Source organism: Rhyacophila brunnea, unplaced genomic scaffold, assembly GCF_057557595.1.
Source record: "Rhyacophila brunnea isolate RB1 unplaced genomic scaffold, BYU_Rbru_1.0 scaffold_23, whole genome shotgun sequence".
NCBI lineage: Eukaryota > Metazoa > Arthropoda > Insecta > Trichoptera > Rhyacophilidae > Rhyacophila > Rhyacophila brunnea.
Window position 1 is genome coordinate 29,451,326 of NW_028232893.1, and position 17,949 is coordinate 29,469,274.

Sequence of the window (17,949 nt, forward strand, 5' to 3'; positions counted from 1 at the left end):
CAAAAATACTAAAATGACCTACCTACATATCAGACGATGTTGAAATTTATAAATTAATAACATTTGAAACTATGTGGATTATGTGTTCTGTTTAGTGAATAGTGTATTGTCATGTTATCAAAATAAACCATTAATATTATCAAGTGGGGTGTAAAAAAGGATTTTTCATAATTTATTAAGTGGTCTGGGATTACGGTTGCATTAACTCTGAAGTTTTGAACATAATTCTGTCATCGACGCACTTGTCCGGAGCCGACACGTCAACAAAATGGCGACTGAAACGTAAGTCACACGCTTTTTGTATAACGCGGCTTGTTCGTCATTCTTTATCATAATCAGGGCACAAATGTTTATTTTTAAGATCGTTAAAAATATTACGACTATTCATAATCACCGTTGAACACTTAAAATATTTTTGATGACTGTATTTGTACATGTTTGACTGACATTTATTGTGATTTATCAATACTTGAAATCATGACGCGCTCTATTGTATTAAAGCGGTATTCTTGACGCTTTGAAAGGGTTAATAAACTTTTCTTCTTAGGAACATTGTTCATTTGTTTAATTAAATATGTATAATTAATTTGGCATTCGGATAACCTATTTTATTATAGAGTTAGTTCTTGACTTAAGGCCACCTCGACTTCCCACCATTCACACTTACGACGAACAAAAAATTGTTTATAAGATGATCTAATCAACAATTGCGTCATCTATAATTTTTTAAACAATGTGCAGTTAGTCACCCTTTCCGTGCGCTTCTGGAGTGGTTTACTAGCGTTTTAAATTTGGTGATAAATCTTCGTAGGTAGGTTACATTCAACAAGCACTCACCTGTTATAATGTAATTTAACTTACATTCATTTCGACTCACGCCTAGGTGGCGGAACGGAACCTCGTCGTAAGTCGAAAACTCACTGTATAGCTTACATTCGGCTTTAACGACGGATACCCCTTCAAACCTATTAGTCAATATATCAGCGTTTCCCAACCTTTTTTGGCTCGCGTACCACTTGGTAGTACATCACGCTTAATTGTACCACTTCGTAAAAATGATTGTATTTCGAGAAATTTGTTATTCTATTTGCATTATAAATTTTATAGGGTGACTATATTTCCCAGAACTCAATTAATTTTTGTTTTAAATATTATATATTAATGAAATTTTGGCACGTACCGGTTTTTAACCACTGATCCATGTCTTATTAAAAAAGAAAAAAGAAAATTAACACACGGGATCAATGAAGTTCAATAAACAAAGATGATTCAATCACAAACAACAACGCACCTGTCACTCGTAAGCCGCGCGCTCAAGTGAATGGAGTACAGCGCCATCATAACAGTGACGGCGACATCTTAAGTTACTGATAACTAACGCGCTAAATTTAAAAGTGCACTCCAAAAATACGATATTGATTGTTGGATTTTCAATCATCGACTGTACATATTAACAACTGTACTGTATATTATTAATTAAAATTATTAATTATAGAAAATACGATAGTTTAAATGTTATTTTTAAGACTTATTTTTTAACTTTTTATGTCCGCCATTACTGATTATTTTTCGCGTACCACCAACTATCCACTCGCGTACCACCGGTGGTACGCGTGCCACGGGTTGGGAACCGCTGGTATATATTATCAAATATAATATCATATACCCGTGTATCAAAAAATCAATCCAAAAAAACCTCATAATTCATCTCCAAATGATGGAAAAATATGCAAACCTTGTAAATATCAGTAGAAATTTATTAAAAAAAAAATAGATAGTTTGTACTGCTTCCTGAAAAAAAAGTTGTTTCGGATTTACGAGGTTTACGAGATAGACCAACGATATAATGTAATATTAAATAAGTACGATATTTTTATTATAGATTAAGTACATCAGACAAAAAATTTTGAAACCATGCTTAGTTACAAAAGATATCTGGTATTATAAATATTCAGTGTCACTCCGGTAGACCTTCAGAGTTAAACCTAGACCAGATCAATACACATAAGCCCGTAAACAAATTGTACAATGGTTTGTAAGCTTTTAACACTACACATTCGTGTACAATTTTCTTTTTTGAAACTCAACACAACATGTCCACAATCAAATTAAATGTAACGACATTCCACAAGACCGCATATTAATAAAAAAAGTAGAAAAATTGGCCACACTCGCATGTTTTGCCAATACACTTACACGTGTTTTGAATACAAATGATTGTAGTCTTTATACAATGTGTATTTGTTTACGGATAGTTATATTTTGGTCTGGTCTACACTTTACTACATTTTCATCTGTATCACATTTGTAGTATTAAATTAAATAGTTAAACGTATCAAATTGGTTATGATAATACAAATCCGGGCGTCGACGGCTCGGCTAAATTACCATGAGCCTTCTTGTGCCTTTTCAAATTACCCAGCGTTCTGCACGAATAGCTACAATCAATGCAGGCGTAAGGTTTTTCTCCCGTATGAATAAGATTATGCCGTTTCAGTAAGCTCAACTCTTTACACGTGTACTGGCACTCTTCGCAGGCGAAGGGTTTCTCACCCGAGTGAACGAGGCGGTGCCGGCGAAGGTTTCCGATCTGTATACACGTATACTCGCAGTCTCCGCAGGCAAACGGTTTTTCTCCCGAATGTATCCGCATATGATTCTTGAGCGTATTCGAACGAGTACTAGTATACTCACATTGCGTACACGAAAAGGGTTTCTCACCAGTATGAATCCTTTTATGGGTTTTAAGATGGCCGAGTTGCGCGCTTGTATACTCACACCTATCACAAGCAAATGGTTTTTCACCCGTATGTATTAACCGATGCGTTTTTAAATTTCCTAAATGCGTACTGGAGTAATTGCAATCAGTACAAGTGAACGGTTTTTCACCTTTGTGGATTAGGCGATGCGATTTGAGGTTACCGACGTGCGCACTAGAATAATTACACTGTCCGCAAGCAAACGGATCTCCGCCAGTATGCACAACTCTGTGATTACGCAATTCGCTAGCCAAGGTACCAGAATACGTACACTCATCACAATCAAAACTTCTTTCCTGCGAATGAAACGCTTTATGCGTTTTTAAATTACTTAAATCTTTACAAGTGTATGCACATTCACTGCACGCATACGGTTTTTCACCTGTATGCACGCGCTTATGTTTTTTGAGGTTACCTAAATATGTAGTGGCGTACGCACAATAATCACAAACAAAAGGTCTGTCTCCAGTGTGTGATCTCTTGTGAGACTTCAAATTGCCTAACTGCGAGCTGGAGTAGTGACACTCATCGCAAGAGAATGGTTTTTCTCCAGTATGGGTCCGTTCGTGCTTGACGAAATCTTCTGACTGGGGCGTGCTGTAACCGCAACTGCTACATGAATGCAATCTTTTGTCTGACCTATTATCAATATTCAGACTATTCTGTGAATCCTTTGAATTCTCCGGTGACGTATCATAATCTTCATCAGAAGCTCCATGCACTAAAGCTGTAGGATTATTAAAAAAATTGTTAAGTGAAAAGGGGGCGATTTGAGCATAGTCATTCGTCTCGTCAAAGTGCGGTATTGACTCTCTTGGATTGTGGCTATGTTCAGATTCTTCTTTCACCGTGGAGAGATCTATCGGTGATTGCGGTATTACTACATTGGTCACGGTATCGAGTAAAGCAACAGGATTCTCTACACATTCCGGATGGATTTCTTTCTTGATATGTTCAGTAGTCGGTTGATATATTTTTTCTTCAATTAGCTGAAAAAATTACAATATTATTAAACGATGAAAGACGTGGAATAGATAATCGAGCAGTGAATTAGAGGACTGCGCCCGACTTTAAATCTCTGAGATTGCAGATTCGGATAATGATATTTTTAACTTACGTGAGGTGAGTTTAAATGGACATTGTTTTCAATCATAAAAAAAGATAAAAACTACCAAGTAAGTTTGAAGATAAATGTCTCAAAGACAAAAGTTATGATGAACCCCTAGCTTGATCCAAAGACAATTTTTAATCAACGGTGTCCAGTTCAAGTAGGTTTGCAACTACATATATCTCGGACAAGTGTCTATAAATGATAGTATGCATGACGAAATTGTCGGCATAACAATGTTGACGTAGAGTAGGTACATTCAGACGTCTGAACATCATTTTCAAGAGTGATATCCCATTTTTCCTCTGGAACAGGGTGTTTAACCAATGTGTGCTTCCAGTCAGTGCTCTCGTACGAAACTTGGTCTTTTAGTAACATTAACAATTCAAAATTTTAAAGTTGCACAAAGAAGCGTGGAAAGATGTATGTTAGGCACCATGCGTAACGATAGAAAAGTATTAAATCAATAAGGGAGCAGATGAGAGTATGCGACATAGTTATGTATACCAAAACTCCTAAATGGAGATGATCTGGACACTCGTGGGCAGGGTAATGGCTAGATGAATGCAATAATCCAGGCGTACCCTGGGCATATAAGACTACCGAAAAACCGCCCCAAGTTATGTTGGATTGACGAAATATTACATAGCAGTAAAGAAGAAGGGATAATAATAATAGAGTAGAGTGAGCTTGAGGAGGCATTCATCCAGTAGTAAACTGAAACAGATGTTGACGATGAATATGCAATTGTATTTCATGAATGATGAACAGTAGCCGATGACGTAATGTAGAGTTTAATTAATACCATATCGTTTTTGTGATAGTGGTCTCCTGAGATCTAAAAGAAACCAATACCTAACAACCTGCTATTACCCAGAAATCGAGTTATATTCTGGTCTGTATTTAAGTTTAGAAACCAACAACGGCCGCCAACATTGCTTTAACTTCTGTGTGTCTCATATTGAGCCAGGATTCACCTCAGTTGTCGCGCTTTTGGTAACCAACCGATAATTGTAATAACAGTGAGTTGTTAATATACATAGTATTCTAACAAAATAAATGAGTAAGTATGAAGTTTTATATTTCTCTTACATTGGTTTCTGTGTCAGTTGACAGAGACGAATGAGTAAATAACTCCAAATTATTTGGAGCATCGGCCTTCTGATCTACGGACGGTGGGATAACCTCATTTGTGAATAATTCAAAGCAATTATTTTCGGAAGATCCTGATTCCTTTTCCTCTTTTACTTGTATGGAACTTGAATCAACCATGTTGGATTCGTCTGTAGAACTGGATAAAAGAAAGAATTTAAAAAAAATGATAATACTAAATCAACTAAATTAATTATTATTAGACTTTTAAATAAATCGAATGGGTACTACCCAAGTGCTAAACCATATCAAATTTGACAGATAGATTTTGACAGCTGCTGGTTTGTAGGTAGTATTTTGAAAACACATAATTGTAGAAATATTAATATATAAATACCATTCCATGTTTTTGTTGGTATTTTTTTTTATTATATCTGATTAATTTTATTTGCAGTCTTTGCAAGCTCCGTTAATCCACAAAACTTTGGTGATATAAATTTGAAGAAAAGTCGGAAAATTACGAAATAACCATAGACAGATGATAACAATTCATACCATAGACTAATATACTTTTAATTCAAACCATCATAGACTATTATCGAACTATTATCGAACAGTATTGCCATATTATTCGAATTTGACTTTGAGTCCTTGAAGGGTTTGCTCTTCCTTCTTCGCGTGAGGTTATATTCTACTAATTTATTTTCCTTTTTCTTGTCTTTGGTCTTTACTCCCTTTTTATTAACTGCTCATACCCGCGCGTCCCTTTTTTATGTAGGGAGTTTGGGACTCCTTTGTCCTCATTCTGGATTTCGCTTTCTTACTGTAGATGTTGCGTCTGACATTTCATTTCTGACTATCAAAAAAAAAACTATCTTGGACAACCGATCAGTGATTATGGCGCAACATCTGAATGACCATGAGGAGGTAATTCTAAAACACCAGACGGCGAAGCAGAACTGCTACAGGTGGAAAAGTTCAACGTACGAGCGTCGATTAAGATGCTGATGTTTGAGGTATCCTCGTTACGTGCCTTATTTCAGCAGGGGGACCAGCAAGGAGTGGCACAACGCCTAAAAACAATTCTTGGCGGCCTCTACGTTTGTAGAGTTAGGTCTAAGTGATGAGTTGCGTCAGTATGACCACTCGTCATCAGCTAACCATCTGACGGAGAGGACCATCGCGGCCCTCCAAAATACGATGTTTTCCCAACGGTACAGCTTCTGGAAGGGTATGCAAGGGTTAGTGGATTGTGCAACCAATCCTCAAAACATCATAACAGCGATGGGCCTGTACCAAAAAATCGAAGAGGGTTTTGGAGACAACGCATAATCAAATTTGCGAGGACATGACGCAGATGCTTACCGGGAAGCGCGCCGATATTATGTAAGCTCGGCGCCAGGTGATTCTGTCCTCAGTGAAGGATACCTTCACTCGGGAGGCACTATCAAGGATTCCTCCGAGCTCAGAGTCCCGGAAGGCCAATCATCTCTCCCGCAGACAACTCATTCCCGAATGGCACCTCATCAACACCGCAACCGCCCCCCCTGTTTCAAATATGGGGAGTTCCCGAAGTGGATTTATTCGCAAGCGAAACAGCACATGTCGTTGCAACGTACGTCTCACGTTACAGACAGTGGCGCGCTGTTTCACGACGCCTTAAGCCGAGTAAATGACTTCAGACTGGCGTGGATATTTCCCCCACCAAACTTACTTCCACGAGTCCTAGTGCATCTGAACTCAGCAAAAGGGAAGTACTTACTAGTGGCACCGAGCTGGAAACAATGCTTTTGGGTAGTGGACTTACGAAAAAGGGTGATAGTACCTCCTTATACAATACCTCACCTACATACGACACTAGTAGGTACGGAGACCAACCGTCCACCTCCAAGGACCAAGGAACTGTCCCTTTTATGGATAATTTCGGGTGGGGTGAAATAACATCAAATTGAATGGTTGAAGAAAGGGCATTCCTTACTTCCAGATGGCGGCTTTCGACTCCAAAAACTTACAAACCAGCTTGGAACAAATGGAAGACAATGACATTGTGTAACATGAACCTAATGGATCATAATAGCCCTCAACCAATGGAATTGGCCAAATACCTAGGCTACTTGCAAAACACGGAGGGTTTGTCGTACAACACCATCCTGGTGCATAAGTCAGCCATAGCCACATTTTGCAAACCGATTATCATTGTAGATATCAGTATCATCGTGCTAGTATAACACAATATGTTAAAGGCAATTTTGGTGCATAAAACCAAACCCGTCAAACCACTGGTTTGGGATCCAGGACGAGTGGTAGATCATCTTAGGAAAACAACACCGGTGGAGTACAACCTATTTGAAACGTCTTGCAGGACAGCTACTCGGCTGCTTCTCGCATCGGGACGAAGGGTTCATGACCTCACACTACTCAGTAATAGTAGACAATGGATTAGTGGATAAAGGTGACCACATAATTGTATGGCCAATGTTGGGCGCAAAGACACATACCGCCAAGCATCGTCAATGGGAATGGAAGCTAAGCGCTTCCACGTGTCAAAACATCGACCCAGTATTCCGGAAATAGTTACGGAAACTCGTCTGCGTGTCAAACCCAAGGAGAGAGGAAGGTGGGAATATTTCGGAATTATTTATATCTTCAAGAGGACCACCAAAACTAGCCACCAGGACAGTTATAGGCAATTAGATAATGTCAGTACTGTTGGAAGCAGGGGTGAAAGAACCACCAGGCAGTGTCCGCTCAGTGGTGGCTTCCTTAAACTGTAAATATACCCAATAGATGATATCTTAAAGAGAGGTAACTGGCGTAGTGAGTCAACATTTCACGACAACCACCAGAGCGTTGATGGACACACCACCATCAGAAGGGGAAAAGAACCCATTAACTTCTCTATTCAACCCTATACATTGAACGTCACGATGGTCTATACCTCGTCAATGAATCATTGTCACATACAGGAATTTGGCATACCCAATACCAGGCGATAACAAACAGATATCTTTTGGACTTCAAAATCAAATTCGAATAATGAAAGGAGTTTTACCTACCAATAAAACTCTTATTATTCATGTTGACTTTGAAGTCCAGGTAACTTCTACCTGGTTTTTTGAGCCATATCATAATAAAGACAAAGTAGTCCCAAACTCCCTACGTAAAAAAGGGACGCGCGAGTATGACCAGTTAATAAAAAGAGAGGAATGACCAACGACAAGAAAAAGGAAAATAAATTAGTAGAATATAACCTCACGCGAAGAAAGAAGAGCAAACCCTATGGCCATCCTCCCACGGCGCAACTAATGTCCGTCGGAACTGAAACTAAAATTCCAGCCAGTATCTAGCTAATGTATTTCAATGGCGGCTCGCTGACGGCGAGACTGGAATCTCTCAGCTTCAAAACGGTCGCGAAGAGATGCGACATGCTAGTCGCGCGGTCTCTGAAGTTTCCAGTCACCGTCAAACAGTGGTACCAACATCATTAGAATTCGGTGAAAAATCATATTTTCTTACCAAAATTGGTTAAATATTAATTGGAAAATCAAAATAACCGTATGTAAACGCTGCAGCGCGCGTGTTGTCAGTTTTTGTACAACACGGTTGATAGTTGAGTTTGACAGTTTGAGGTTATGTGATTATTATTTCAACTGGGTTTCAGTAGCGCCGTGTGCGAAGCATCATATTGGTCAGTTTATGAGTTCCTTCACAAACTAGTTCCATCAGATTTCAGTTGCGCCGTGGGAGGATGGCCTATCTCAATAACTTCAAAGTCAACACGAATAAATAATAAGAGTTTTATTGGTAGGTAAAACTACTTTCATTATTTTTAACGTAAAATTTGAAAAAAACTACCATCAAAGGTGTTGAAGAATTTCCTTCTAGTTTTGAGAGAGAACCTAACACTATGAAAGTAAAGCAAAAAGGTACCTCTAATTCCTATACAAACTTTTAATACCTATTCTCCTCTATATTATTATTTCATTCTTCCATACAAAATGGCAGGTACCCAATCAAATTAAAACTTACTTCAGTGATTTTTATAGGGTAACCACAGAAGGCTCCAACTAAAACAAGGTTCAACTTCTTTGTGTGATATAGGTACATACACAACACATTTCCCTGATTTTTTTATAGTTTTGGCACGAAACAAGACATGGCAGAGAAGTGCCAAGCGAGTTAAAGCGATGCAATATTTATGATGTAATTAATATCAGCCGTAATAATAATCACATTCGCCTTGTCTTATTCTTCCGCACGAGAAGAAGTCACATTAGCGAATATATTACATGGTTCCAAATTCTGAGTCCAATCCCAATAGAAAATAAGAAAGGCCATCTTAACATTCTACCTACCTAATTTGGTGGTTGACTTGGTTTTGGTTATCGAATTTTCCAACCGAGTGATGTAAAAAAATGGTTATTTCTAGATTTTAATATGTCGAATGGTCGAGTAAACCAATTATTAACATAGTCATTATCATCATCATCAGCCGGGGTCAATCCACTGCTGGATGAAGGCCTCTCCAAGCTTTCTCCAACTCTCTCGGTCCTGTGTCGTTCGCTGCCACGTATTTCCGCCGAACTTTACCAGTTCGTCAATCCAGCGGCTTTTAGGGCGACCCTGTGGCCGTTTCGTACCCCTTGGGTACCATTGGATGACGGCATTTGTCCAGCGGCCGTCCTTTCGGCGAGCAATGTGCCCCGCCCATCTCCATTTCAGCTGTTTGGCAACGTCTATTTCATCGCGTACTCTTGTCTGCTTCCTAACCCATTCGTTTCTCTTACGGTCCTTTCGCGTGATGCCCAACATGCACCTCTCCATGCCTCGCTGTGTGACTCTTAGCCTTTGGACATCTCTCGTGTTGAGGGTCCACGTCTCGCAGCCATACGTGAGCACGGGTAGCACACATTGGTTGAACACCCTACGCTTAAGACATAATGGTAGGTCATTCTTGAAGATACTATTCAGACGTCCGAAAGCACTCCATCTCAGCTTTGTTCTTCGAGCAATTTCATCATGCATGCTTCCGTCTATGGATACCTGCTGTCCGAGATAGACGTAGCTGCTGACTTGCTCGAGTTGGGTGCCAGAAATACAGATAATCGCAGGGTCGAAAAACAGTTCCTCATCACTTTTGTCTTTGAGACATTTATCTTTAGACCGACCGTTTGACTGACATCCGCGAGTTCTTGCATTCTACCTTGGAGGTCTTTCGGGTCTTGTGAGAGTATAACAATATCATCTGCAAAGCGCAGGTGACTGAGGTGCTCTCCATCAATTGGAACACCTTTTTCCTCCCAATCAAGTTTCCTAAATAAGTCCTCAAGAGTAGCGGTGAATAGTTTAGGTGAAATAGTATCACCTTGCCGGACACCTTTGTTAATGGGGAATTTACACGACCGTTCGTGGAGTTTCACGCATGCTGTGGCATCACTGTATATACTGTTCAATATGTTTACGTGGAGTCTGGAAATTCCTTGGTTGCTAAGGGCGTCTATAATTGAGAATTTTTGTTGGAATCAAACGCCTTTTCATAGTCTATAAAACCAATATATAATGGCAGTTTGTATTCCTGGTAGCTCTCTATGATTTCCCTGTCGACCTGTATATTATGATCCATAGTACTGTAGCCTCTTCTGAATCCGGCTTGCTCTCTTGGTTGGTTCCCGTCTAGAACTGTTTCGAGACGGTTTGAGAGTATTTTCGTGAAAACCTTATACAGAATTGGCAGTAGACTAATTGGTCGATAGTTTTTCAGATCTTCAGTGTCTCCTTTCTTATGGAGAATAATAATGGAGGCATTTTTCCATGACTCTGGGATGTTCTCTTCGTGCAGACAAGACGTGAACAGACGTGCGAGCACTTCGCTCACCGCCCTCCCGGCCCGTTTGAGAACATCGATAGTCAGCCCATCTTCTGCCGGGGCTTTCCCACTCTTCCTGCACATTATAGCATATTCCACCTCTGTGGTAGTAACCTCGGGAAGAGGATCTCCATATTCTCCGTTCACCAGAAGATCTGAATTGATATCAGTGTCATCTTTGTATAGATCGCTGTAAAACTCTACAACAGTGTCCAGTAGATGATCCCAGTCACGCACGATACTTCCATCTTGCGCTTTTAGTGTCGTGATCTGCCGTCTCCCTATTGACAGATGCTGCTTATTCTTATGTAAGCTCCTTCCTGACACAAAAATTATTGATTCTACAAGGTTCATATTGAACTTACAAAGTTCTTCTCGTATGTTTTTACGTAGAGTTTTGCACAGCGTGGAGTACTTGAGATCATTTGCAACTTGTTGCTCGCTTTTCGTACTCCTACGCAGCTTCATAAGATCCAACGTTTCCTTTGAAAGTTTGCTTACTCGTTCAACCACAGCAGCAACTGTCTCTTCCGAAAATACCATAATGATTTTTGTTATTGCCGCGGTGTTTTGTAGGGAGATGGGGTCATTTTCAGCCTGGAAAGCTGCTAGCCTATTCTCCAGCTCTTGTTGGAATTCGACTCTGCTTCTCAAGCCTCTGCGGACTCTGGGCTTCTGCATAAGTATTAACAAGTAATTGAATATAATTTTATATGAATACCTACAAAATTAGTTTAAGAAAATAAACAACATCCCAGAATAAAAATGTAAAGCAGATAAAATTACATTTATCAAAGAGGTTGAACAGTTATGTAATTAAATGTAAGTATGTTTTTATTGTGATTTTTTTTTTTGGATCTGAGTATCCCTTTTATCAATTACATGACATTAGTAAAAAAAAATATGCCGTTGAACAGGCTTAAATTTATTTTTAGTATCCTTCTGTCAAATAGTGCGGTTCGTTCCTCGTAATGTTTTTATTCGCAGCCCTTAACCGCACCAATATTTTAAGGAAAAATATTACTGCATTTAATATTGCACATTAGATATTGTTTTTCAGTAGTTTATTGAAAAAGATATAATTTATAATTAATATAAAGTCGATGACTGTTCGTTGTGCAACACGGTAATAAGTAGAGAATTACATAAAAATGTATCACCGAATATTTAACTGCGCCTACAAATTGGAGCAACACATGAAAAGGAACTTAATTTATAACAAATCACACACTTCCGCCGCTAAGTTATACACATCGGCGCAAACAGATATAGCGTTGCAAACATTTCTGAAGCAATGGACTAGGTTATGTGAGAAAGCACCGAAAGGTTTCGAAAAATACTTCAAACCCCAAGAAGGGGGGGCTAAATCCGACAATGAACCGAACAAGGAAGCGAAAGCACCGCCCACTAAGTCTACCACCGATCCTCCACCTCCAAGAGCCAAACCAAGCATGAAAAGCAGTAGTAAACAATCAAATGAAAAATGGAATTTAGGAATGTTCGGGTTATCCAGTGGACCGAGCGGCGGTAAGGGTGGGCCGCAGGGAGAGGGCGCTGGAAATGAGAAAATTATGTTCTACAGTGGACTAGTTGTGGCCGTCTGCGTGGCTTCATTTGCAATAATGAAAATGGCATATAAAGAAATATCTTGGAGAGATTTTTGCAACACATATCTTCAGAAATCAACAGTTGACCGATTGGAAGTCGTAAATAAGAAGTGGGTGAGAGTGAACCTGCTTCCCGGCAGCTCGATGGACTCGCAGATCCTCTGGTTCAACATTGGCAGCGTCGATTCGCTGGAACGGAATCTGGAAAACGCCCAAATCGAAATGAACGTCGACCCGTCGAATTTCATCCCCGTGGTCTACAAGACGGAGCTTGAGTTGGCCAGTTTGAGCGGGATGCTTCCGACGTTGCTGTTCATGGGATTCATTTTTTACATGATGCGGCGCAGTATGGGAATGATGGGGGGAAAGGCTGGTCAAAAAGGAGGCGGTCTGTTCGGCGGCGTAATGGAATCCACTGCAAAACTTATCAACTCCGCAGATATCAACATTAGATTCAGAGACGTCGCCGGTTGCGAGGAAGCCAAAATAGAAATTATGGAGTTTGTAAACTTTCTTAAAAATCCACAACAGTACATGGATTTAGGTGCTAAGATTCCAAAAGGAGCGATGTTGACTGGTCCTCCAGGTACCGGTAAGACTCTCCTGGCGAAAGCTACTGCGGGAGAAGCCAACGTTCCTTTTATTACAGTCTCTGGATCGGAATTTTTGGAGATGTTTGTCGGGGTGGGCCCTTCCAGGGTCCGTGACATGTTCGCCATGGCGAGAAAGCATGCCCCGTGCATTCTTTTCATTGATGAAATAGACGCCGTAGGTAGAAAACGAGGTGGCCGCGGTTTCGGGGGAAACTCTGAACAAGAGAACACTCTTAATCAGCTGCTGGTAGAGATGGACGGCTTTAATACCACCACTAATGTCGTCGTTCTCGCAGCGACTAATCGAGTGGACATATTAGACAAAGCTCTTCTCCGCCCTGGTAGATTTGACAGACAAATATTTGTCCCCGCTCCGGATATTAAAGGCAGAGCATCAATATTCAAAATTCATTTAGCTCCTTTGAAATCCGAACTGGATAAAAATGACCTGGCTAGAAAAATGGCTGCCTTGACTCCTGGTTTTACCGGAGCCGACATCGCCAATGTTTGCAACGAGGCGGCGCTCATTGCAGCTCGAGACATGCACACGCACATCGGAATGAAGAGCTTTGAACAGGCAATAGAGAGAGTCGTCGCTGGGATGGAAAAGAAATCTAATGTTTTGCAACCCGAAGAAAAACGGACGGTCGCATATCATGAAGCCGGACACGCGGTAGCAGGCTGGTTTTTGAGACACGCCGATCCTCTGTTGAAAGTATCGATCATTCCTAGAGGGAAAGGCTTAGGATATGCACAGTACTTACCCAAAGAACAATACCTCTACAGCAAAGAGCAGCTCTTCGACCGGATGTGCATGACTCTGGGAGGGAGAGTTAGCGAAGAAATATTCTTCAACAGAATAACAACAGGCGCTCAGGACGATCTCAAAAAAATAACTCAAAGCGCCTATGCCCAGGTCGTGCACTACGGCATGAATGAAAAAGTCGGAAACGTTTCATTCGACTTGCCGCAACCTGGAGAAATGGTTCTCGAGAAACCCTACTCTGAAAAGACTGCCGAACTCATCGACTTCGAAGTGAGAGAACTGATCAACACTGCGCATGTTCACACCACCAAATTACTAATTTCGCAAAAAGAGAATATCATCAAAGTTGCAGAACGTCTTTTAAAACAAGAAATTCTCGGCAGAGATGACATGATTGAATTGCTCGGACCACGGCCTTTCCCCGAAAAGTCTACATATGAGGAATTCGTCGAAGGTACGGGATCATTCGAAGAAGACACCTCTCTGCCCGAGGGTTTGAAGGATTGGAATCAGGAAAAGGAACCGGCGGACGGAAGCAAAACGAAAGAAACGACCCCACCTAGCTCTAAAAAGTAATATATTATAGTAAATTATTCTTGTAGGAAAAATATGTATCGTAGCAATCACATTGTAAATGTTATTACTAAACGACAAATATACATGATTTAAGTTCCGTCTGCCAGGTTCTTTAATACCATATTACATTTTATTTATTTCAGATAAATGAATATTACAAAACACAAGACATGAGACATAAAAAATGGTAAATCCATATTTACAAGCAATGACAAATATTACATCACAAGATTACCGGAGATTAACCAATTCTCTTGTATAATATAAATCTCCATATTTAAAATCATATTTTATGTATAAATATGTAAAAATAATATTTGCTTCCATGGTGGCATACTTGATAGAGCTATTGTCTGTGAGCCGTGGGTAGCAGGTTCAATCATACAACTGGCAAAAATCACATTTTTTTCCATAGGTATTAGACACAATGCATTCGGTAAACGGCTAGCAACCATTCCTTATTAAAAAAGTGTTAATACAACTTCCAACTCTATGAAGCGCCATATGCTATGCTTTTTTATTAATGTTTAAATCACATTATAATTGACGTGCTGGTAAGGATTCCAATTTGTAGGCGATCCCGGGATCCTTAGTTATTTTCGATACCTATGAATCCCGGGATTGATAAACATAATCCCGAAACTTTCGAGATTGAATTTTTATCAATTTTTATGGAAAATAAAATAAAAACGAAAATATAACAGAAAAAATACTTTTAATAAAAAATAGCTACATTAGAAATAAACTGAGTTTGAATGAAGTTTGATTTATACCCATGTGTAAGTTGCCGATTCATTTTATTCTTTCACATAAATTAATAAAAATAAGAAAGATTGGAAAAAGACAATGCTTCGCACTAATTCCACCATGATCTCGTACGTTTTACGACAGTTTTATATTTGGCTGACTAATTAGATTATGAAGCGGAAAGGCCATAAGTACACCATGATTTTACTATTTTAAATCTCGCTAACCCATTCATTAAGTCTTTACTATCAGAAACAGCAATCTCATATTAAATTCACATTATTATTTATATTACAATATTATTTACTCCATTAAACTTATGTATTTCCAAGATTGAACGTATACAATATTAACAATAAATGTCTTAAATAGTATAAATTATACTACATTTATTTTAGACCGATTTTATCAATGTTATTTGTAAATATAAAAATTTTATATGAACAATGGAAAAAAATGCCAATCCCGGGATTGTCAAATTGTAATCCCGGGATCAGAATTTTGGCTCGGGATTGGATTCCCTAGTGCTGAGTATTAAAGGTATACATGTACATAAACCAAGTTGAGTAAATCAACTTCAATGTCAAATAGAGAAATATTGATTATTTTTTATGTCTTTAATATTTTTAGTGTTTGAAGGAGAACCTCATATAATGTAATCAATGTATGGGATGAAATACTTACACAAAGCAATCACATGGGTGAATCCTTTTTCAAAAATAAATAGGGCAATATGTAAACTAGTCCAAACTATTTTTTTTACTTACATGTCATATTCCGTTTAATCCGTAAATCCATCCATATGAATAATACATACCTGATTCTTTCATGACATTTATAATACAATAATTTTATTGTTATCCACTACTAAATGAAATAAGTATATCAAAGCATATTAAGCTAAATTATAGGTAAACCATTGCGTAAAGAGCTGGCCTTTCATCCAGGGACTCCGGGTTCAATTGATGGTGAGTTGCAATAAATATATATTGTGATTTTTTCATGTACGAGGGTGGGTCAATAAGTCCTTAGAAAAGCCGACAGGTGGCGCGACAAGTACTGTAAGCGGTTTGTTTTCATGCAGCGGCACTACCGATTCAGTATGCTGCGAAGTTTCAATCAGATTGGTCGGGTTGTTGTGTGTTTCTCGTACATTTAAAAAAAAAAATTGCTTGTTTACAAAAATGGAGAAAATTGAGTTTAGAGCTGTTATTAAACATTTTAATATAAAAGGGTTAACAGCAAAGGAAATAAAAAATGAGTTGGATTTAGTTCACGGCACATCTGCTCCTTCACTTGCAACTATTTATAACTGGTTAAATGAATTTAAACGTGGTCGTACATCAACAAAGGATGAACCACGCTCAGGACGTCCTGTAGAGGTGACTACACCAGAAATGATCAATAAAATCCACGATATGGTGTTAAGTGACCGAAGATTAAAGTTGAGTGAGATAATTGAGGTTACAGGGATCTCAAAAGGTAGCGTCATTTCTATTTTACATGACAAATTGGGCATGAAAAAAATTTCTGCAAGATGGGTGCCGCGTTTGCTCACAGTCGACAATAAACGCAATAGGGTGGTGGCCTCTAAAACCCTGTTGTCGCTCATGCAACGCAATCCGGATGAATTTTTTCGTCGCTTTGTGACTGTAGATGAAACATGGATACACCAGTATACTCCCGAGACGAAAGAACAGTCAAAGCAGTGGATTGCGAAAGGCGAACCATGTCCAAAGAAGGCGAAAACCGTAAAATCAGCTGGTAAGGTTATGGCCACTGTATTTTGGGATGCACGTGGAATTATTTTCGTTGACTATTTGGAAAAAGGAAAAACAATAACAGGGGATTATTATGCATCTTTATTGGACCAGCTAAAAAACAAAATTGAAGAAAAACGGCCTCATTTAAACAGGAAAAAAATCCTGTTTCATCAGGACAATGCCCGTGTTCACACATGTTTACGATCAATGGCTAAAATTGAAGAATTGAAGTTTGAATTGGTCGACCACCCACCGTATTCGCCAGATTTAGCCCCCAGTGACTTTTTCCTTTTCCCAAACTTAAAAAAATGGCTAAGTGGACAACGTTTTTTTTCAAATGAAGAAGTCATCGATCGGACAAATGCTTATTTTGAGGACCTTCCGAAAACTTATTTTTCTGACGGTTTAAAAAAAATTGAGAAACGTCTAACCAAGTGTATTGAGCTCCAAGGAGATTATGTTGAGAAATAAAAAAAAATACAAAAATAAAAACTGTTTTAATGCTTTTTTCTAAGGAATTATTGACCCACCCTCGTATATTACTAATAACATCTAATGACCTGTTGTAGTATTAAGAAAAAGAATATATTATTATTACTATGTATTTCAAAAATATGTATTCAAAGGTCCTAGGTCCATACATTATTAGAAATGATGATATTATATTTTGTATTGATCATTTGCCTCGAAACACATTTGTGAAATTTAATCAAGCATAATCTATAGATGTAGATAAAAATTCTTGATAAGTTGAGGTATATTACTGCTACATATATATGAATATTGCAAGGTAATTTTAAACATACAATATTATAATATTAAATGTACATACCTAACTTGGAACAGCCTTTTAAACAGTGACGTCCCGTGGGGGTAGACAGATTGAGCGTCGCTTGGGGGTGGCAAATCGAGGAGAATCATCAGGTGTAAGTATATAGAAATAGGTATCTAAACTTAGTAATAACGGAAATATCTTTCCATTAAAAAATTGACCTCACTGGTTAGAAACAAAATGTACCTACCTATTAATAAACATAAAAGACTTATCAGGCATGATTTTTTGACCGGGTTC

General features: G+C 38.8%; 4 protein-coding genes across 4 annotated transcripts in view; 2 read left to right on the forward strand and 2 right to left on the reverse strand.

Annotated features, from left to right (window-relative positions):
* The window catches only part of LOC147069814 (uncharacterized), a 570,178-nt gene that overhangs the window by 343,976 nt on the left and 208,253 nt on the right, over positions 1 to 17,949 (forward strand). The window lies entirely within an intron of this gene.
* On the reverse strand, positions 826 to 5,496 carry LOC147069827 (uncharacterized). Its single transcript, XM_085950455.1, has 3 exons — positions 5,357 to 5,496; positions 4,960 to 5,158; positions 826 to 3,748 (listed from the first exon to the last, which is right to left on the reverse strand). The coding sequence occupies exons 1-3, from the start codon at positions 5,362 to 5,364 to the stop codon at positions 2,345 to 2,347; spliced, it is 1,611 nt and encodes a 536-aa protein (XP_085806581.1). The 5' UTR covers positions 5,365 to 5,496; the 3' UTR covers positions 826 to 2,344.
* Positions 6,609 to 11,506, reverse strand: LOC147069828 (uncharacterized). Its single transcript, XM_085950351.1, has 2 exons — positions 10,776 to 11,506; positions 6,609 to 6,693 (listed from the first exon to the last, which is right to left on the reverse strand). The coding sequence occupies exons 1-2, from the start codon at positions 11,504 to 11,506 to the stop codon at positions 6,609 to 6,611; spliced, it is 816 nt and encodes a 271-aa protein (XP_085806477.1).
* Afg3l2 (AFG3 like matrix AAA peptidase subunit 2) lies at positions 11,765 to 15,103 on the forward strand. The gene is made up of 2 exons (XM_085950142.1): positions 11,765 to 14,363; positions 14,511 to 15,103. The coding sequence occupies exons 1-2, from the start codon at positions 11,977 to 11,979 to the stop codon at positions 14,512 to 14,514; spliced, it is 2,391 nt and encodes a 796-aa protein (XP_085806268.1). The 5' UTR covers positions 11,765 to 11,976; the 3' UTR covers positions 14,515 to 15,103.

What these genes read in the sequence shown, in the direction of transcription:
- LOC147069827 (XM_085950455.1), bottom strand. An exon ending in CAACTGACACAGAAACCAAT is followed by an intron (nt 3,749 to 4,959) that starts GTAAGAGAAATA and finishes TAATTTTTTCAG; the next exon opens with CTAATTGAAGAAAAAATATA.
- LOC147069828 (XM_085950351.1), bottom strand. Translation starts at nt 11,506, where the DNA reads ATGCAGAAGCCCAGAGTCCGCAGAGGCTTGAGAAGCAGAGTCGAATTC. An exon ending in CACGAAGAGAACATCCCAGA is followed by an intron (nt 6,694 to 10,775) that starts GTCATGGAAAAA and finishes TGCTGAGTTCAG; the next exon opens with ATGCACTAGGACTCGTGGAA.
- Afg3l2 (XM_085950142.1), top strand. Translation starts at nt 11,977, where the DNA reads ATGTATCACCGAATATTTAACTGCGCCTACAAATTGGAGCAACACATG.